Source organism: Polyergus mexicanus, unplaced genomic scaffold (assembly GCF_030449975.1).
Source record: "Polyergus mexicanus isolate NDT 795.1 unplaced genomic scaffold, iyPolMexi1.0 SCAF_15, whole genome shotgun sequence".
Lineage (NCBI taxonomy): Eukaryota > Metazoa > Arthropoda > Insecta > Hymenoptera > Formicidae > Polyergus > Polyergus mexicanus.
The window spans coordinates 639,776-661,976 of NW_027223335.1; the positions used below are offsets into that span (position 1 = coordinate 639,776).

The following is a 22,201-nucleotide window of genomic DNA, read 5'->3' on the forward strand; positions in this document are numbered from 1 at the left end:
GCATATAATTTAAGAAAAATTTTAAAAATTATTAAGCATAATATATATTCTTAAATTATAAAAACATAAATCTAACAATTAATAATAATTTTGTGGTTAATCCGAAAATTTTAAGAATTCTATAAATATCTCTCTCTACATATTTTATAAAATTATATCAAATCAAAACAAAGAATTACAAATATAATATGATAGAACGTATTATGGAAATAATAAAAAATTATAGTTGTGAATAAATTTTAGATATATATTTGTCTTTTTCTATCAATTAAAGAGTTTTTGTATATATAATATTAATACAGTATAAAAAAAGAAAGTATGTTTAACAAATCAGTCTGTCTTAATATTATATGAAAAGACAATCGTCTCTCGCGCAAAGTATCACACGCAGCAAGTGGCAAGAGGGAATTATATATTATTTTGTATATTTGTACTTTATGTTAATTGTCCATAATTATATAGTCTAAGCCTTTTTGCAGAAAGTGTTGCTAAAAATAAATAATCGCTAGCTTCAAATGAACATAGATCCAAAACAGCATCTGATACAGGAAGGCTATGCAATTGTTTGCCGCTTGCTGTACTCCATAATGATATATTACTACTTGATTCTATATGTGCTGCAACTAACGTATCATTTTCTGCATATAAGTGACATGGTCGAGATAAAAGATGTTGAGAATTACCAGCTTGGAATGTATGTACAGCATTACACATAATTACTTCTTCATTAGATAAATTTTTTTCAATAGTACACACTACATGTCTTGCATGTGGTTGCCTAGTATTAGGACGAGACGATATAAGATAATGATAATTTCTCTCGTCATAACGTACTGAAACAAAGGGACCTTCTAAAAATACCTGCTTTGGTAAATATATAGAGTCTTTAATTTCATATGCATAACATGTATGAAAACGACACGCTATAAATCCACCCCTACTAATACCGCTATCAGGATTTGGTGGTACTGTTGCCATTGATACAACTGGCGACCTGTCACCATGACCATCTAAGACACTAACAGCACCAGAAGTTTGTCTGATATCAAATTGAGTAATGGATCCATTTTGTGCACCAGTTAGGAAAATGTGTGGATTATCACCTGACCAACAACAACTCCAAAGTTGATGTTCCGTTTGATACGTGTGCACTGTCATATTATTTTGGATATCCATTAGCTTTGCACATTTATCAAAACCAACACTGAGAAGAAGCATTTGTTGCGTAGGATGAAAAGTTACATCTCTTATGGCCTGAGTGTGTAAGAAAATAAATTGGCGTAAATGGAAATATTCACAATCAATCTTCCTTATGCCATATCCATTGAACAGTACATTTGTTGATTTCTGAGAAACGGCCAAAAATTTGTGCCATGGATTAAAATCTAAGACACGACATCCACCCTCTTTACAGATCTCTATAGATCGTTCTAGATGAAACTTTTTAGTAGAGGGACTCAAAGTATTTTGATTTACATGAACATCCATCTCCGATTGTTGACTTTCCAGTTCAGAAATGCGTTTTTTCATGGAAGCCATTTGCTGGTCAAATACTTTCAGACGGATATCATACTGTGATAATTCCATCTGTATACGATTTTTTTCAGCTGATACATGAAGCAATTCTTTCTTCAGTTTGTCATATTCTGCAGTATCTAGTGCTGTCAGTTTTTTTGCATATAACATTCTAATATGTTTTACTGAAGCTTTCTTGTTGCATTGTGGACAACGACGATTTGTACTATTACAAGAACATTGTAGCCATCTTAGAATACAACTGTGTCCAAACAAATGTCCACAGCGTAAACAACATAAACGATGTTCCCCTGAGCTAGTCCATTGTTCCATGCAAATTGGACATGCTTGATCAGAGTCAATATCCGAGACATCCAAATTTTGGTCTACTGTATTTGCTGTGAATTTAAATGAAAATTTAAGTTATATTTAAATGAAAATATAAATATAAATATATATATATATATATAACAATATTATTACTTTTATAATATGATTATTATTTAAACATACTTGATTGTGAACTGTTAGTTGGAACATTATTTTTATTATTATCTTGCACATTATCTTCATTATAAGAAACATGTTCATTTTCATGTTCATCCTCTGCAGTTTGTTGCTCTTCTATTTGCATTATATTTTCGTCTATAATAATAAAATAATGTTATCATAATTTAATTGAAGATTGATTCTAAACAAAAAATATTAAACAGGGAAAAAGAGAGAGAGAGAGAGAGAAAGAGATGACTAGCGTTCTTAAATTATATAATTATTAGTTACGTATATAATTATTAATCTACAAACATATCCATTCTTATTCCATTTATATATATTATTAATATATTATTTATCTTACTTACTGTTTTCCATAACCTTTATCTTATAATCGAGACTGATGGCACAAACATCGACAGAAGAATGAGCCGGTTGTAAAATATTTATGTAGGCAAGGATGGTAAATCAAATTAATTAGTTTTATAATCAATTTTCTTTATTTTAAGATTATGTTCTCCTTAATCTCTATTCTAATGGCACATCACAGCGCATTGGCTATATTCCATTTTAACTGACAATGCGTGTGTTCTATATGAATGAAAGTATATATATATACTTGACTTTGTGAATTTTATGTATAATTATAATGGCACTGGACGAGATAGAATCTCAAATGATTTTTCAATAGCAATTTTTATATCGGATTTTTTGTAGAAAACTATCTTATTGCGAAAAGAACGTGGAAAATGAGGTACATACTATATTTCGATAGAAAACGGGAACTTCAAAAGAATACCTTATTTATTTTTACGTACTATATGATATGATGTATAATGTATATATACATCATATATATACCTACGAATTTTTTATCGCTTTATTATTGAAATAATATTATTGATATGAATTTACTAATTGCTTGGAAGAGAGAGAGAGAGAGAGAGAGAAAGAGATCACATCATCAAGTAAAATAAATATTCTGGAGTAAAATAAAAATAGTTGACGTACGCATTGCATATTCAGCGAAAAGAATTCCGAAATATTTTGAAGTGAGTCAAATATATAATGACATTACATAATATATTTAATTTCTTTTTATATTTAATATATTATATATTTTGCAATCTTTCTTTTTGATAAAGTCACGCAAAAATATTTTTCAAATATATTCAAATAATTATCTTTCTCTCGGATGCAATTTGACAATAATATGTAACTTCATCACGGGAGATACCGAAGAATTTGTAGGTTGCTCGCACTACACATACAATATTATATTTCGTGAGATCGATCAAAGAACGATTTTAATACGAAGGTAAAAATATGAAGGTAAAATTAATGTTATTGAATAAAATATTTACGTGTTTTTTTTTTTGCATATAAAAATATATGATTAACTCTTGAAAATCTGTATACATGGTCCCTTATCTCAAAATGTATCAAACCTCTTATGATATATATCTTACAACATATTTAGGATATTCCAGCAATTCTATATTTAAAAAACATGATGATATAAAATAAAATATTAAATTTTATCAGTGTATATTTCAATATAATATTATATAATATTACAGTGTGCCGCTTTGTGATTAAATATTTTATTTTATTTAGATATAAACCTAATTTTATGAAGATAATTATTAACATAAAAAATATAAAATATGAACACGTTTCCAAAAATTATTAAATTTTTTATTGCAGAAACCACGGCCGCATACAAAAAGCCACTCCCGTTCACAAAAATATTCCTATACGCACGAACATTTTCCGATTAGGGCGAGAAGCATTTATGATTCGAAGGGACGAAATTCTAAGCGGAGCTACTCAAAACTTCAGCAAAACAATAAATGTTATGGCACCACGTCGTGTTTGAAAGAGGATGCGTTTGGTTCGCTGGAATCTCTTTTCGATTTAAAAAAATCTTTGAATTTGCGCGATGTGTATCCATTAGCGTCCAATATCTGTAAAGAAAAATTATTCGAAGTTTCTAATACCACAAAATCAGAACCTTTTATAGAAACGCTATTTTTGCAATCTTTCTTGCAACAGACAAACCCTGACCCTCATATTTTCAAACCGGTAATATGTTATTATATCATAAAACCTTAATTGCTTTCAATCTTTAAATATTCGATTAATTATTTTATGTTTCTGTTGAGGAAGAATTAATTTTACATCAGCTAAACAATGTATATATATATCATTAAAGAATGATAAAATAGAGATTAGATGTGCTTGTACGCTTCGCATAATATAATAAGATTAACAATCTTTTCAGTATAAAGAATATGAGAGGACAAAAGAAGAGAATGTAAAAAATCAGATAAAAGCAAATGAAAAATTTCAGACAAAAATATCGAAATCTGTGCGGAAATTACAGCAAAACGATTTAATCTACAACCAACAAAATAATTCAGTGTAACAATTTATTCCCGTAGCATTTTTATATCCAATCAATTAATATTCTAAGATAATAATGTATCTAGCAGAAATATGGCCGAAAATGAAATAGTAGACAATGAAATATCAGAAGAGCAATTTGAAAAGGAAAAGGAATCAGTAGCTATCGCAGACGAAGCACCTACTACAACAATAGATCTTACCGAAGATAAAAATGAAGATAAATATGAAGACGATAGTGAAGACAAAGACAAAGGCAGAGTTGAAGAAGATAAGACTGATAACAAAGACGAAGATGAAGATAAAATTAATGAGAAGATTGAAGGTAAAAGCGATTTGAGAAAAAATTCTTATCTTATTTTAATCCATTGAAATACCGCGAAAAATATATATTTTAATTGTTTGGAATAGAAATATTTATATCTAATACAAAGTAATAAAATTTAATAAATTTGCAGATAATCATATACCAATAATCAGCTCGCCTCTTTTAACTGATGACATAATTACAGAACTAAAAGAAATGGATGAAAGATGTATTATATTAGCAGAGGAGATCCAAAATTTAAAGCATGAAGTTCTCGAGTTATCAAATGTACAATAATTTCATTGTTATATATTTAATATAAAAGATTATATTAATTAATAATATTTATAATTCATTCCCTTTAATCTACAGAAACTAGAACTAACAGAGGAAGATACATTAGTAATTCAAGAGAAACAAGATATCCTCATGTCAAAAGTAGCTGAACTCGAACAGCTGACACAAAAACTTGAAAAAGTATTATAAAAATATACAATAATACAATTTTGATAAAAATTATTTTACACATAATTATATTTTTGCGATAAGCTTGCCGCAAATAATAATCCTTGTAGTGAAATGAGATAAAAGTGTAACATAATGGATATACATATTACAGGCGCGAGAAAAAGTAGAACAAATTGAAGATTCAAGCGGCGAGATAGAAAAAGTTATAGAGGAAGTTAAGAAAGAGAAAATAGACATAGAACCGTTAAAAAAAATTCCGGAGGAAGATCGCTTTGAATTACCGCAAATAGAATATCCCGAAGATAAGTAAGTTAAAAACGCTATTTATTAATTAATCGTGAGATATTTTCTATCATGTATTTTTGTCGCGTGGAATCAGGCTGCCAAGAGTAATCGTTTGCGGCTATACGGAAGATGTGCTTCCAAAAATCGTCATAGCAGATGGCGAGCGAAAAGGGAGAGAAAAGTGTTTTGAAAAATTAACTGGAAAACTAACAGAATCTTTAACAATGCAAGAGAAATTGGTTAAGGAAAACGCACAACTGGAAGGTGGAAAGTATGCTTATTTTTTTGTATATCATAAATTCTATACGAATATAAAACAAATGGATTATACTTTGCATGTGAAAAAAAGATCGTATCTACACTTATAACAAAATCCATACCTATAAATAGAATCATTGCTATAGATAAAAAGATAGAAATAGTTTAATATTTGCTTATATCGGGTAATTTGATAATAGTGTACATAAGTGTAGAAAGATTTTTTACTTGAATTTTAGATAAGAACCTACATATTGAAAAATAAATTATAGTTACAATAAATTTACAGTTACAATAAATTTAGAGTTGAATAATAATATAATATAATTTAAGATAATTATATATTTAAAAATAAAATAAACATAAGAACAATTTTCCCGATCAATCTTTTCAGAAAAAATATTTTTATAAAAACTTTTATAAACACACAGTTTATATAACAAATTTTTTAAATACTCGATAGTTATTTTATCCATGTAGCGAATAATGCAACGAATAGTAGAAAGTCGAAAAAATACTTGAAAGTTATAACGTTTCCTCGGCGACGATTTCACGATATTTTCAGACATTGAAGCATGTCAATTATATGTCACTCATACGTAACCCGATATACTGATCTTATAACAATGAATTAAATATGTAATTTGATGATTATTTCATTCTCAAAGAAAAATTTTATAACATTTTGATTAAATACTTTCTATTCCCGTCCGATTGTAAAGTAAAGCAGGCGGAAGATCACGACTATATATGGAAAACCGTGTTTTTCCGTAAACAGGTACAAGCTAGAAGAAGCCTTGCTGGAAAAGGATACAGCTCTCGAGTGTTTACAGAGGAAGGTATGCGCTCTGCAAGCAGAAATGCGTATAATTGTCAAAGAGAATACGGAGTTGAGCCGTCAGTTGGCCACTTTGAATCAGTTAGTGATTAGACCTACCTGCTGTTACACCTGCCCAGGTGTTGCTTCGTCTCCTCCATCGACGCCGCTGTCGTTACCACCCCGTCCGCATGTCAGTACGCAACCTCGGGACGACATTTACTGCCGATGCAAATGTTGCCTTCAGTTCATTGATACTCTATCACCGACTACGGAAACCGCATGCAGTAAGACAGCCTATAATTATCGAATACATGTATTGTAGTTTGTCAGTTGAAAAATAATTCGATATAGAAAAGCCGAGATATTCTATAATTATGTTAAAAAGTTTGCGAAGATTCTTGATAAATTCTTCCAGTAATCTGAGTATTTAATCTGTAGATTCACCAAGGCTTACAGGAGGTGGCTCGAGAACGGAGGATCGTTATTTCGTAGATAACAACCCCTTGCAAAGCGTGGAGATGTGTTCTCGCGGTCCGGCTATTGTTAGACCGTCGTTTCCTCGGGGAATGTGCCCTGCAGAATTGGAAGATAAACTCGCCACTTATGGTTCTAGCACTAAACAACTGGTAAGTTTTAAGAATTGTATAAATAATTATGATCTTTTCCAGGAGAGTAAGTCAAGAACGATCTGAAAAAAATAATAGAAAATCTCTTTTTTTTTTTTAAACACAATTTAAACATTTTTTATAAAAGATAATTATCGTACTTCTAGAGATATATTTTCTATTTCTTTCTTTTATAATTTGAATATATTCTCTTGTAGCCCTGTTCGTGTATCAGTTGCATAGGATAGTAAAATATATATAACATATATTCTATAATAGAGTAATGTTTATCGTAAAAAAAAAAAAAAAAAAAAAAATTAATCGAGCAAATCTAGAGATAATATATCACTTCATTTTATAACTTTTTCAGGAACAACAGTTAGGCAGTATGGAGACTGAGGTACGCAATATGCAAATGGAATTAGCGAACGTGCAACGGGAGCGGCAACAACTGGAGCAACAACGAAAATTGCTCAAATGCACTGGACCTTGTGCACCATGTGCTTGTTGTCCACTTCCACCCTCGACGTGTGTGACACCCACACCGGGACTTCCATTAAAAGGATCAGCTGTGCCTCCCGCTCAGATACCTGTACAGTTCTCCGATTTCTTTTTTTATTTATATTCTTTAAGCGATTCTCGCGTGTTTCGAACAATACAAGTTTCTATACACATTTCATTTTGTTGATATATTTTTATAATTTATATGCTACGACTATATAGTTTGCATAATTAAAAGTCATGAGATTTCGTTATCTTTCGTTTTTTTCGTCTCATCATACGAATGGATAATAAAAATTTATTAGATAGCAAGCAAAGTAATACATTTTTTATCGAATATAGACGACTGCAACTGATTCCGTTACAAATGCCGCTATGGTAAGAAGCTAATGGAAAGAAAATTTAATTGAACATTTTGAATAAAATCACAATAGAATATCCATGATCATAGGGTACTGGTGTTGGCACTCAACAATTACGCGATCTTCGCGAACAATACGCCCGGCTTCAGGATGATTATAAGAACAAATTATGCGAGGTATCATGTATGAGAACAGAAGCAGAGAAGTTCAAACAGGATATGCGTGATGCAAAGGAAGAGAAAGAACGAATGGAGATAAAACTGATAGATGCCCAAGAACGGCTGAAGCTTCTAGAAATAGAAAAAGGAAAATTTGAGGGTAATATTTTTTCTTTTATAGAAGGAAAGTCTCTTTTTCAAAATTTTATTTTAAATGTATAAAATGCAAATATTATTTTCGAAACAGGTCAAAAGGAACAACTTATCGAACAGGAACAGGCTTTAATGGTGGCGAAACAACGCTTTCGTGAAGCGCAGGATGAGTTAGAGGAACTGCGTTCTTTGATTCAAGATCAAGCTGCTCAACTGGAGGATTATCGCAATAAATATTTGCAAGTCGGTGTTGTTACCCTTGCGATTTACCAGCTAAATTTTATCCGACTTAATTACTTTCGAGCAAAACAATTTTATAAAATTAAAATCGATCTAATCAAAATAGGCCCAGCAACAAGTTGAAGAACAGCGTCGACAACTAGATCTTATGGAAATGGATAATGCGCGAATGAATGAAAATGTTACTTTGGAAATTGGACGGGTTAAAGTATTAAACATTAATATTATTGGAATTTGTTTGAAATCATTTAGAACGAAATTCTCATTCTATATATAAATATATATCAACGTGATAGAATCAATTTCAAGAAAAATTAGCCGAACTTGCACCATTACCCGATATCTTGAAACAAATGCAAATAAAGATACAGGAAGCGCAACAGATGCGCTTAGTCGCCGAACGCAATTGCGAGGATTTGTCGCGGGAATTGCTAGGATGCAAGGATAAGATTCAAACTTTGCAAAATCAGTTGGACGCGTTGCGCACTGAACATCAGGCACTTCAGGTTGTAATTTATCAGCTTGATAAAAAAATTCAGTATTTTGAATGATAAATGATCAATCGCTTATATAGGATGAAAGAGAACAAGAATCCGCTAAATTCGAAGAAGTGGAAAGAAAGTGTAGCGAATTGCGACATGAAAATGAGAGAATGAAAAACACATTGGCACGATTTGAGGAACACGAAGCACAGTTACAAAAACGCATCGATGAGAAAATGCATGAGAACACGCAATTATCATCGATGTTGGAGCAGGTATGTTACATGTATTTATCTCATGATGAAGAGAAGAATTGAATTTTTTGGGGATTTAAGATAAGAGAGGATTCTGCTCGGCAAGTAGCGAGAACGAAGGAGCGATGTGAAACTATGCGAAGATCGATGCAAGGTCAGATCGCTGAAATGGAAAGACAATTAGCACAATGCAGAGCAACGGCGCGCGCTGCTCAACGTGATAGAGATGAGGTAACTGTTGCCATTACGAGGTAAAAATTGTAACAGAAGCAATGATGTATTTATCACAATCTGCTTTTCGTTAATGTATATAGATCAGACAAAAGATGCAGAGTCAAATAAATAATTTGAACGAGGCGTTTAAACATGCGCAAGGCCGCATAAAATCCTTACAAGGTCACGTAAATTATCTCAAGACTTCTTACAGTAATATTTTTCTCGGCCAAGGAGAACCACCGACAGGTGCTTTGCCAGGAGACGATTCCTGTGATTGCAACTATTAAATATATATATATACACATAACTTTTCAATAATAATTATATATTTTTGTTTAACCTAACGAAATTTAAGTATGCTCGTAGCATACAAATCTTGTGCAAATATATTCTAAATAATGACATTCTAATAAACAATTGACAAGGTTGATTGATAATTGTTATACTATCATCATTTTTATAAATATATATGTAAATTATGAACGATACATAAAATATAAAAAGTAAAGTCAAGACCTATGTATTGTATATTCACTGTATAGTAATTGTCGATTTAATTATTTCAATGTGCATTTATTTTACAGATTAATTTTTGGATATAGAAAATACTATATAAATGGATATAAAAAACGAAGCATTAAGTTATTAAAAACTTTAACGAAAATTGGCATGCGTTATTGTTAGAGATGTACATATTGAATGTACATATTGAATTAACGTTCCTTTTTCATTACATATGTATTTTTATTTAACAAACTTTGACTATATTTATAAGCATTAGAGTAGAAGAACGTGGCATATGAGTACTGTAATAATTGATTAAAGAAAAAAAGCTGAAAAAAAAAAAATGGAATACAAATATGGTATATGAAGTAGAATATGACAAACGATGATATCATAATCGCCAATTTGAAAAAAAAAAAGAAACTAAAAACTCAAATAAAAAGATGATATATGTACATACGGAAAAAAAAATCTAACATTCAGTAATATGAATTTCTTTAGTTCGTATCTGAATGAAGCATATTGAGCATATTAAGAATAGCATCCGAACGCGATCGCACTCTTTCCATTTCTACTCGGAATTCTTCCAGCTGAGATTCAATCCGCTGTGCATAAGCATGGCAGCATCTATAAACGAATTTAAAACAATCCTAATAATAACTTAAATATTTTATGTGTGTATATTAATTTTTATGAAAGCATAAAAAACCAAATTTTTGCTAATAAAAATTGATTATAGATTTTATGAATAATAATGCTACATATTCACATGTTGCTATATGTAATTCTGGAAAATTGCATATAGATTGCAGAAATTGTTAGGAAATATTTGTGTACAAAACCTCACCTTCCAACAGGTTGTCCTGGGTTTGAACATGATGGTTCCGGAGATGTACATGGCGAAATTTTGATTTGTGAAGGACCACTTGTTAAACAAGATTCTTTCTTGTGAATACAACTTTTATTACTATTAGATGGATTGGAATTGTAACAATCTCCGCATCCTCGCAAAAGATCCATTAAAATTCCTCGCACTTTTTTCCCAGTTAATCTTCGTCGTCTCGTCTATGAAAGAAGGAAATATATAAGTTAGTTATAATCGCGAATCCTTATAAAATATTGAAATAGAATTATCTGCAATTTACCTCTGGTGTTTCACTACATTGTTTTAATGCTATCAATGGTTGTTCTTCATGTACATTAGGAGAAAGATGATTACATGATTCGTTATACTCTCGATTTGTATTCATTGATAATGGCTCGCATGTACAAGTTCCTTTTAACGTATTACAATATTTATGACTCTCTTGACAAGTTTCTCCTGGATCGTGTAGTGTGTCATGACATACCATATGACATTTACATGCGGGTTCTTCTGTGGCAGGACTAACAATATTTTTATGTAAATGCTTGTTAGGTTCCAAGTTTCTTGACAAACTTCGCCGATGTTCCTTGGTGTTTAATTTTTCTTTGCTACGATTAGAATTATCTTCAAACTTCTGTTTTTCTTTATGTAAGGAACAATTCTGCTCTAACATGTCTACATTATGAATGCAACAGGAATGTAATTTCTCTTGGCTACGTGTTTGTTTATATCTTAGGCATTCTTTACGATCTTTTGACAATTCACAATCTTCACAAGAGGAAACATATGCGTTTGGGCTAAGCAGATTATCTACATAGTTTTTATCTGTTGAACAGGATGCTTTTGCCATATTAAACGAAGGTGAATGTGCACATGAAAAATTAGATACAGCTGAAGATAAGTCAAATGCAGGGGGAGTTTTGCATTTTTTACTTGTTGAACATACTAAATTACTGCCATTAAATCTGGTATGTGGTGTCTTTTGCCAGCAGTGATATTTCTTATCATCTATCCCTTTAGTCGATGTTTCTATTTCATTTTCAGTTTCAGCTGTAGATTCTTGGCTAATCTGCAAAATACATTTTAGAATAAACATGAGATACAAGAATATCTTAGAATATATACCTTCTAAAACAATTTTATAAATTATATAATATAATTTATAAAGTTACTTACTTCTTTGCCCCAAATGTTGATTGTTCCATTTATTTCAGACATTCTTACTTCTATATTACCAACTATGTATGGACCACCTTCTCGTCTTTTTTCATTAACAGTTTTATCTTTTGTAAGTTCTTTTGCTATGATTAGAAAACTATGATCTTTACTATTTTCATTTTCGTGATATACGAAGCATTTCACATTATCCTCTTGATCATCAGCGTTTTCCGTTATGTTTTCTGTTATAGAAGAAGTTTCTAATTGGCTTGTGTTGATAGATGAATTTTCCTGTGATTCCACTTTTGTATTTATTGAATTGCATGGATGTTTGAACTGTGAGTCATTACGCATATCATTTAATTTTAGGTGTGATTCTGCAGTAGTTTGGGAAGCTTTGCAAGATAGAGAATTAGATGGTTCAAGAATATCCGCAATCTTCCTTTTCTTCGAGCTAGATGGTCGACAACTACCATTGACGATTTGACATCTATCATCATCATTTTGCACCTCTAACATTGTATTCTCACTTAATCTTCTCTTCGAATTTTGTACTAGAGGACTTTCCAATTTTGTTTTCCCTTGTGTAATATTTGAAAGAGTTTGTAAAATTCGAGACGAAGTAATAAATGTGCGAGATAGCGAACGTGTTGTTTTTGTTGGTGTACCATTAGTCAACACTATACTATCATCAGAATGTAATGCTTTTACTTCAGGTGGTTTCATAGATATCGATAAATTAGCACTGTCACTCCATTCTATAGAGCTTAGTGTTGAGGCGACGCTACTACCTAATATTTTATTGTTAGATTGCTTTATGTGTGTAGATTCTGTTTCTTTATGGTATTTTTCAGGCGCAGTATTAATAATATCTGTTTGAATTGATATTTGGTGTTTTCCAGGTGTGATGTTGATATCATCTGTTTGAACTGATGCAACTTTCTGTTCTTTAGCTACATATTTTGCTAAAGATACGCTCAGCTGTTCTATCGTGCCTTTCAATAATAAATTCTCGATAACTTGTTCTCGAAATGCATTAAACAATCTTTCTTTTTTCTGAATTACGTCATCTAATTGATCTTTTAATGCGGTAATTTCCAAAGTATCTGGAGCTGTCTTACTAAATTCATTTACTTTATCTGAACTTATTTGTTCGTTATTATTTTTGGCTTCATCTGTCATTGTCTTAATGCTCTTAATATTCTCACTTTTTAAGGAACAAGTTGTATCATGATTATCTATGGAAACATCCATCAGTTCTGCGTTATTGTATGTTTCGGATTGATTATGTTCTTGCTCAGTAACATTTGAATTTTTCTTTAGTTTAATTTTTTGACTAGAATTAGAAATGCCATGTTTAAACTCCTCACAATTTAATGTACGCAAATTGAAAAGTACTGTCGGTTCTTCTTGATAATCATTTGAGACAAGAGAGGGTTGTATGGCATTTGCATAATGTTCAACTTCTTCATTAGGAAAATTAAGCTTTAATAGTTTATCTTCAACTGTTCCATTCTGTTTTTTGATTTTATCTATAGTGTTTATAGGATTTCTCTCATTCTGCGTAGCTTCTTCCTGTATCGATTCTAAATAATTTTTATTATCTTGACCATTTAATATTATTGGAGAAGTGCTATAAGTTATTTTATCTCCCTCACGCGCTTCTGCAATTTCCAACTCTTTAATTGTTCTTTTTGCATAATCTTTTATTGTCTTGTTGGTTATTGAAGGCTTTATTTCTTTTATATCATTGTTTTTATGATTAGTGTTACTTTTACTATGGTTTGTATTTTCCTGATTTTGCTTCATATGTTTTTCCATAGAAGATCTATTTTGTTCTTTTATATCTTTAATATAGAGTTTAACTTTGCTTTGTACATGATCATACCTTTCTAATGTTGGTTGCTTTCCATACAACACGGGATATATTTCAGGATCTATTTTTACCAATTGTTTATATGGAGTATATTGCCTATTTGAATACTTTCTTTGAATATATTCCATTTTCTTCTTGGACATATTCAAGTCTTGAAGAGAAAGGCTCTTTTCTTTGTCACGATTTTTAATTCTTCTATTTAAGAGAAAATCATCGGATCTACCATCGTAATGTAGTTCAAAATTATCATCAAAGATACCATCATCATTGCTATATATTTGTCGAAAATCTTTTTCATCATCTTTTTCATTTTCGTCATCCTCATCATCATCTTCTTCATCCATTAAATGCCTCATGTTATTTGGATCTTCCGAATCCATATCGTTGTCAAGCTCCAAATTCTCCATATCTATATATAGACAATACAATAATTATAATTATATATTAAATACGTATATATGCATACACATATATACATTTATATAATAATAATGATTATATCATATATATTGTAACTTTATAAAAATATAAAGTTCAAAAAGTATATAATTTTACACTGATATTTCAAATATACAGAATATTAGCTATTTATTTGATAATGTAATATATGCTAAGGATAAGCTGATTTAATCCTGTCATTCTACATATTAATTTACCATCACTATCACCATATTCATCTTCGTCATCTTCGTCATTGTAAGGATGCTGATCGGTATCTTCTTCGGATGACAAAACGTATACACTGCTTGCTGCTTGATCGTCACTAGGATAAGGACTTGGACTACAATCTTCCTCCATCTCCTGGGACATATTCTCCTGCTGTTTCGCGTTAATGACATCTGAGTCGTCGCGTCTCGAGGTGCTGGAGACGCTGATATACGTCGGCATCTCCTCGTCCTCCAGCATGGCCATCTCTGTTCGATTCATCAATTTCACCTCGCTCTTGGACGAATCGTTAGGTAAATCCTCCATCGCCTTCGTCTCCGCCTCGTTGCCGTCAGGCGGGTGTTCGCTGTTCTCCGACATCGTGGAAAGCTACAAAGCTATAAAGGAATATCACAGATATCTTAGCGAACAATCACAGGAAACTCAGCACAATGACGATGATATTTATTCCCGATTTATTTCTCGATCGATTCATATGCCGGAACCGGCGAGTTTACATGGCGCGTACGATATGGAAAAGACATTCTTTCGTCGGCCGCCATTACACGGAACACTCTCTGGGTGATATATCTTTCTCGTAATATAACACGAGAGACAAGTTGCATCAACGATTATTCTACATTGTATCCGCGAGTAACGTTCGAATGCTCTTACATTCAATAAGGCGAACTACAAGTGGCATAGATTTGTATACTAGATGAAGTTTTTCAATACCGAGCCATAATCCTCGAAGGATTAATGACCTGTACATCGCAGGACTGTACATACGAAAATCAAGTGATTGCATTCTACGAATTTGTTTGTCATTTTCACGCCGATAATCGATATTCCTAAATCAGCATCGTTTGAACAAATTTATAGTCTAATTCTCGGAGAAGACATAATTTTATTTTTGTGCACATTACGTGAAAAATATCTCACCGCGAATACATATCGAGATTAACGCCACTGTCGCGCATGCGCATGCCGACAAATGTAGAGAAAACCCTCTCCCGATTTTGTTTTATTGCAACAATCGATCCTGCCTTAACATACATATATACCCGTATGATTGAGAATTCGTGGCGTATGTTTATTCTCTTTTCTTTTTTTTATTCTACATTGACGATTCAGTAAACGCGAGGAGCGCACAATAAACAGTGGAAACGTCGGCGTGACGTTCACCGCGCTGAAAGCGCCGATCATTGTTGGAACACCCTGCAAGCGTGCGCGCAGAAAACTGATTCTAACCTCGAGAGTATCTTTCGAAGATGTCTTCGAGTGTCGCTGCATTATCTCTCACTGTCGAATTTGGGTAAGATGAAAAGATGATATTTATATAAATATATATGTATCTTGTCACCGTCGCGAAAAACGGAACGATAAATCACCGCCATCCTATATTTTCAGGGGTGGGGCGGAATTACTGTTCGATAAGAAAAAGAGACACGAGCTGGACTTACCTGGAAATGAATGTAGGTACGCCGCGTTAAACAGATGCGCGATCCGATCTATCCTCCGTTAATGATATAAAAATCTGCAGGGAACTTGAAACGATTGCTGTTTTGGTTACGAGATAATCTTCTGACGGAGCGGCCGGAGCTCTTCATGCAAGGTGATACGGTGTAAGTGTACCCCCTTCGATTATATCCTCGTGTTCGTTACGTCCGTTCGAGCTTCCGACATCCCCGTTGACGAGCTCGCGATATCGCAACGTGATTATTCGCAGCTACGTAGGTACTACGCATGTAGTAGATACTTTGCGACTCGCGATCCGCCAAGCCAAATCGACCGATATCGTCGACTGAAATGGCGGCCTAGTTGTTTATTCTCGATAAAACTATGGGTAAGATAGATGTCGACACTATGCTCGTCTTCTAAAATTCACTGTCGGAGAGATAATGTACTAGAAATATAATATACGTTACGTGAACTATAAATTTCTTAGCAGTGAATTTTCGAACACAATCTATATTTAATTTGCGTATTTATTTGGTATAGAGTAGCGCTTGATTGACCAATCGGAACTGCGTTCCGATATTAATTGCCAGTACTGAAAACGTATAGTTTACGTCACGTACACTATAGATTTTCAGTACGAGCAGTGAATATCGGAACGTAGCCTAGAGGGAGCAAGATTTCTTCGTCCTCATTGGTCAACCGAATGCTACTGTATCGGATGAGTAGACTTTCGAACTCAGTCAACGAGGGAAAACGGAACAGTTTGTATTATTTGAGTAGCGTTGATGTTATTTCTTTCTCGTACGACAAGCGCGATAATGCTGTCTCAAGTTGAGAAGATCAATCATTTGTATTTAGCCTCAAATGTCAGATATAAATATGGTAAGCGCAAAGTTATTGAATGTAAGAAATTTTTTATTCTTTATCGTACTGCTAACTGAACATTTCACGCTATCATATTCGTCGAAATGTTTTTGTATATTTTATCTCAATCTGTGTAATGATGGCCGTAACATTCAAGAATAATATAAATAAGAGAGAAGAGAAAAGAAAGTTTATGAGGAACTTATAGGCGGACATCGGCGTTAACGTCAAGTGTTCGAAAAATAATAGTATAATGAACATTGTAAAATACTCTAATTGCCCGTATCGATGGCGTGAAGTGCGATCACATCGGTAGTGACGTACGCGTGACGTATGCGTGACGTATCGATCAGCCATATTGAAATTTCGCATTCGTCGTCGTGTTTCGCGCGGTAAAGGATCGCTCGAGTTTGTTTGCTTCTCGTTTCGTTAACTTTCGTCCGTTTCGTTAACTTTCCGTAATTGGGAGAGAGAGAGAGAGCGTTAATGCGAAATGAGTAAGTTTTTAATATACAATACGTTAGCTAGCTCTGTAGGAAAATTGCGTAACTTGATTTAAGAAGTTTATCTTGTTTGTTGTAGGAGACCGGGTATTCTGATTCTGGTAAACGACGCCGACTGGGAATTGTTGGTGAGTATTTGTTGTATTCCTGTTGAATATTTTCAGAACAAAAATGTTTGTAAAAGATACGATAAGAAAACTTATACAATATTATCGTAAATTTTGAAATATTTAACCGAAAAAGTCTCGTATAATATATATGTATATTATATATATAGTTTTTTTTTAAATAACTATAAGATGCTTGTAACCGTGCTTTTTTTTTTTTTTTAATGTCTACAAAATTGTTTGATATGAAAATTAATATGAAATAAAATTGATATGAAAATATTTTCTTATATAAAAATCGAAGAACATTATTTTGTAATTATTATTATTATTATTATTACTTAATATTTATTTATAATATAATTTATTATATGCTATCTATGTATTAATTAATTAAGAAATTAATTTTTTTACATTTTTCACAAACGAGATATATCAAAGTTATTGCAATATTTAATATAGAGAGAATCATCAACACTTTTCTGTTACATATATATAAATTATAAATAATCGTAAAATAACATCACTATAAGGGACATAATCAATAAATTAAAAATTATTTACTTGTTAGACTTTTTATATATACATAATAATTGTTGTCGAAAAAATTTTTAAATTTATTTTAGCATTTGCGTTTTTTATTGTAAAATTAAGCAATCTTGATTTATTTACAGCTTTATTATTATTTAAACTTTTCATTACAGACGAGTTTTTGTGTATGGATTTTAAAAGTATATTAGAGTTATTATAACTTTATTCTTCTGAAGGAAATTTTTCAAATACAGATTTAAATACCCAGCGAGAATGACAGACGGATTTAAATTCGAAAAGGATTTGAATAGACTATTCAGCTATGCGATTCTTAAGTCGTCGTACTGGTACGAAAAGTTAATGCACCATGTTCAGCGAACGGATCTTTTAAAGAGATGATATCTATATTCTCAGATTTTTCTAGAATTATTAAAAATATATTAATAGAGAAAAAAACGCACATGTTTAAATATTAACATATTTAAAGAGCGACATTTATTTACATGTGTGCAACGTGTTTGTTTAAAATTTCATATAATTTTGCTCGTGTAAATGATCGAGTGGTTTTAATATTTATCTTGTTTATATAATTTTATTGCTTCATCACTTCTCTTTTACATCACATGTTTAAAAAAGAAATTATAGTTGCGAAATCATACGGTAGAATTACCTATCTTTATTTACTTTTCTCAACACAGAATTAACATTTTAATTGATGTTTTTTGCCGAGTAAGAGCTCTTTCTGAATTTTTATTTTTATAAACAAAGTCAATTTTTGTATTGACTTTGATTATTTATAACTTTCGATAAAAATATAATTTTTTTAGACCGAACAATTAAACGATCAGTTTACTTATTTCTGAACAGAATTAAAAGATAATAAATATTGAATGAAAATGGTTTCCGAAGAAAGGGCACATGGAGATTCAAAGATATAATTTTATAGGAGAGCATTTCAAATATTTTAACAACATTCTTATACATATGTAACATTTCTTAAGTATTTAGATATATCTAAAAATTATATAAATAAATTTAAAAAAATATGATTTTTTTTTTTAATAAAAAAAATTTTACATTTATTTTTAAGTGCACTTTCTTTTTTAAAATGCATCTCATAATAATACGATAAGAGCAAATACTAAAATCAGAAGATATGATTTGATTTTTAAATATAATTTAGATATTATTGGAAGCTAGCATAAGACTGGAAATTGCTAAAGAGAAGAAAAATACATAAAAGACGTGCATAATAAGTACATAAATATCAAAGCTGGAGCTTTTAAAGTTGGGCTTTACGGTTAATAAAACCAAGAATTCGATTGCGGTTTGCGAGTGCCGAGAGATTGCCGAGCGGCGGTTTAAAATATTAATCTCAAAGGCGCGAAGAAGTGCACGGTGCGGAGGCGGACGACACCCCTCATCGCGCAATATTTCTTTCCCCGTGCCAACCTTCCCGACAGTAGGTAGATGACGCACGGCCTGTTCCTGGCGTCTGACAAACGGGATATCCCGTGACCGGTTTTTACAAACGGCATAATCGGCCTGTCGACCGTCGTCGCCGTCGCCGCCGCTGTCGCTTACGCGGTAGATACTTACGCGGAGTGCGGGATAACGGAACGATTCCGGACGCTGAAAGGGCGCAAATGACCTCGGTTTGCCACACCCACGGGGAGAATTATCATTTTAAATTTGTAAATGTACACGTCGCGGATATTAGGAGGAGAGAGAGAGAGAGAGAGAGACGCGGTTCTCGCGCTCGAGCGAGAAGATGCTGCGACGTCGGGGAGCGTCGAAACGAGGGATAAGATGATGGCTCTGGCCATTATTATGATAATACCGTCGCTTCTCCGAGAATCGCTTCGGCTTTTGCGTTTCCGCGTCTTTTCGCTCTGGCCATCTTCTCCTCAAGACTCACGTATAGTATACATGTCTACTTTGCCTATCCCCTCCCGTCGCTCCTTTTACCACTCATTCATGTTCTCTCTTTCTCTCTGTAATATAGTCGCGCTTTAGATGAATATTCGTTTTTCAGCGAGTTTTGATCATGTTTCACACGCTCTCGATTGTGATTAGAAATATAAAAAATATAATTCTTTCAGGGTGAAGGCGATTATAAACTGTGTCCGCGGGACAGGGTGCTCTTCATCTCGACACTGCATGGAGGGTAGAAGGTACAAATTTTCAATATATTGAGAATCGACGAGGATAAATGCGATCCATCCGAATATCATGGATTTTTTTTTACATAATATATGTATAAAGAATTTTACATGTATTTCAGATCGTCACTGAAAAAATAAAGTCTTTTTTCGCAGAATATTCTTCTGTGATCAGTTTCAAATAATTGATATGATATTGTAAAAAAAAAAAAAATACAATTGTTTTATCTTGCAATGATTCGACTATTAAAATCAATTTGGCTAATTTTTTGAAATTTGGCTTAGATATTTTTAATGACATTAATTTATAAATTATTATGATCTGAATGCATAATAAATGAACAAACATGTGTACATAATAAACTGAAATTTTTACATTGCCCATTTAATAGTCACGTATATAATTTGATTTTATTTTCGGTCATGTGTGGATTGCATATTTCCTTTGTTGGTTTCATGTTTCCATTTTATAAAAAAGTTTAATGTGATATATAAAGCGAGATATTCATTCGAATATTCTGTTTATGACATCGCATATAATTTGATGGATATTTAATTAGAGGCAAATTCGTCCGATCTTGAAAAAAACCTCGTTTTTGATCAATTGGGAAGCTTTGTAGAAGAAGAAAAAAAAAATGTTTGTATATACATTTTATTGCATAAAATATTTGAATTCTATGTGAAATTATTTTTATCGATAATTATTATCTTTTTACAAAGGGCATGTTAACCAATTTTGAAAAATCTGCAATAATACTGTCGTACTACCTTTTGAAACGGAAAAAATACAATTTATCATCCTCTTCCTAATTTCCTAGCTGTGAATGTAATTTGATAACAATGCATATCTTTTACATATATTATAGACTTGAATAGCTTTATGTATATTGCATCACTATTGCGTAACAACGCACGATAATGTGCGGCTCTTTTTTTCATTGAAGCGAAAAACTTCAGTGATGGAAAATCGATAGGAAAATTTTGTCGCTAGATCTGAAATCGCCTAATTATGTATTATAACAGCAAATATATATTTGATAGCTCTAGGAATGTGAGAAATATGACATAATATGCTGAAGCTTTTGGCTAACATTTTAATATAATGCGCATTATCTCATTTTAATTTATCTTATTTCTTTTATTTTTATTTATATATATATATATATATATATATATATATATATATTACATACAATATGTTTACATATTTATAATACTGACTTTAATAAAAAATTTAAAGTATTGATAAGTTAAAAAGATATTTTTTTATAATATTTATATTAGCAAAAATTATTCTGTTTAGCATTGCATATAACTAAAAAAAAAACTTGGTGTTCTTGAAGCCTAATGATAATTTTTGAAGCTATTTTAAAAGAAGAGAAATTCATATCAAAAATCTGTACAGTAATATTAAATTTATAACCCACAAACGCGTGTTCCATAAAAAATATTAATATATTCTATGTATATATTATATACAATATAGCTGTAAAGGGCAAATACATGTGTTTGATGGCTTAAAACCGGGTGAACGAGCACGAACGATTACAAAGGAATATCAGCGAACGAGCTTGAAAAGATATTAATTATTAATGCCTATTTTATTTTTCAAAATTATTTTTTATAAAATTAACAAAAAGAGTATAAAACAAATTTTTATGGAATTATAAATTAAATGATGCTCTCTCTTCTTCTATTGATATTCGCTAATATTCGGTGATCGTATTTTTTCTCTTGGTCTGGATCTGGCGTACAATTATATAACGTATCTTTTTAAAAGATACAACGACTGAATTTTTCAAATAGTACAGATAAATGATTTCTGATTAAAGCGTAGAGAGCTACGTTTATGCAAATCGCGAAATTATACCTGCACCTCGTTAATATATCGAAAAGATAATTAGAACATAACTTTATGAAACTGATTTCACGATACTCGGGGAACCGATCGATCGCTGGCAGCGAATCGATAGGATCCACCACCACCTGTATCTATTATAATA

At 31.8% G+C, this 22,201-nt stretch overlaps 4 protein-coding genes across 4 annotated transcripts; 2 read left to right on the top strand and 2 right to left on the bottom strand.

Moving 5' to 3' along the window:
• Nucleotides 1–130: 130 nt before the first annotated feature.
• Rfwd3 (ring finger and WD repeat domain 3) lies at nucleotides 131–2,556 on the bottom strand. Its single transcript, XM_070308354.1, has 3 exons — nucleotides 2,376–2,556; nucleotides 2,029–2,160; nucleotides 131–1,913 (listed from the first exon to the last, which is right to left on the bottom strand). The coding sequence occupies exons 1-3, from the start codon at nucleotides 2,383–2,385 to the stop codon at nucleotides 436–438; spliced, it is 1,620 nt and encodes a 539-aa protein (XP_070164455.1). The 5' UTR covers nucleotides 2,386–2,556; the 3' UTR covers nucleotides 131–435.
• Nucleotides 2,557–4,571: 2,015 nt separating this feature from the next.
• LOC138939962 (paramyosin) lies at nucleotides 4,572–9,992 on the top strand. Its single transcript, XM_070308352.1, has 15 exons — nucleotides 4,572–4,738; nucleotides 4,872–5,008; nucleotides 5,093–5,197; nucleotides 5,340–5,494; nucleotides 5,568–5,744; nucleotides 6,510–6,835; nucleotides 6,990–7,177; nucleotides 7,527–7,748; nucleotides 8,109–8,337; nucleotides 8,425–8,573; nucleotides 8,677–8,778; nucleotides 8,867–9,076; nucleotides 9,145–9,327; nucleotides 9,388–9,537; nucleotides 9,621–9,992. Exons 2-15 carry the CDS (start codon nucleotides 4,937–4,939, stop codon nucleotides 9,807–9,809), a joined length of 2,457 nt encoding a protein of 818 aa, XP_070164453.1. The 5' UTR covers nucleotides 4,572–4,738; nucleotides 4,872–4,936; the 3' UTR covers nucleotides 9,810–9,992.
• A 44-nt stretch (nucleotides 9,993–10,036) lies between these two features.
• On the bottom strand, nucleotides 10,037–16,460 carry LOC138939960 (uncharacterized). Its single transcript, XM_070308348.1, has 6 exons — nucleotides 16,034–16,460; nucleotides 14,582–14,968; nucleotides 12,068–14,334; nucleotides 11,172–11,960; nucleotides 10,874–11,091; nucleotides 10,037–10,653 (listed from the first exon to the last, which is right to left on the bottom strand). Exons 2-6 carry the CDS (start codon nucleotides 14,949–14,951, stop codon nucleotides 10,524–10,526), a joined length of 3,774 nt encoding a protein of 1,257 aa, XP_070164449.1. The 5' UTR covers nucleotides 14,952–14,968; nucleotides 16,034–16,460; the 3' UTR covers nucleotides 10,037–10,523.
• On the top strand, nucleotides 15,600–20,313 carry Urm1 (Ubiquitin-related modifier 1). The gene is made up of 5 exons (XM_070308359.1): nucleotides 15,600–15,885; nucleotides 15,981–16,045; nucleotides 16,114–16,195; nucleotides 17,478–17,526; nucleotides 20,139–20,313. The coding sequence occupies exons 1-5, from the start codon at nucleotides 15,842–15,844 to the stop codon at nucleotides 20,205–20,207; spliced, it is 309 nt and encodes a 102-aa protein (XP_070164460.1). The 5' UTR covers nucleotides 15,600–15,841; the 3' UTR covers nucleotides 20,208–20,313.
• The last annotated feature ends 1,888 nt before the right edge of the window (nucleotides 20,314–22,201 follow it).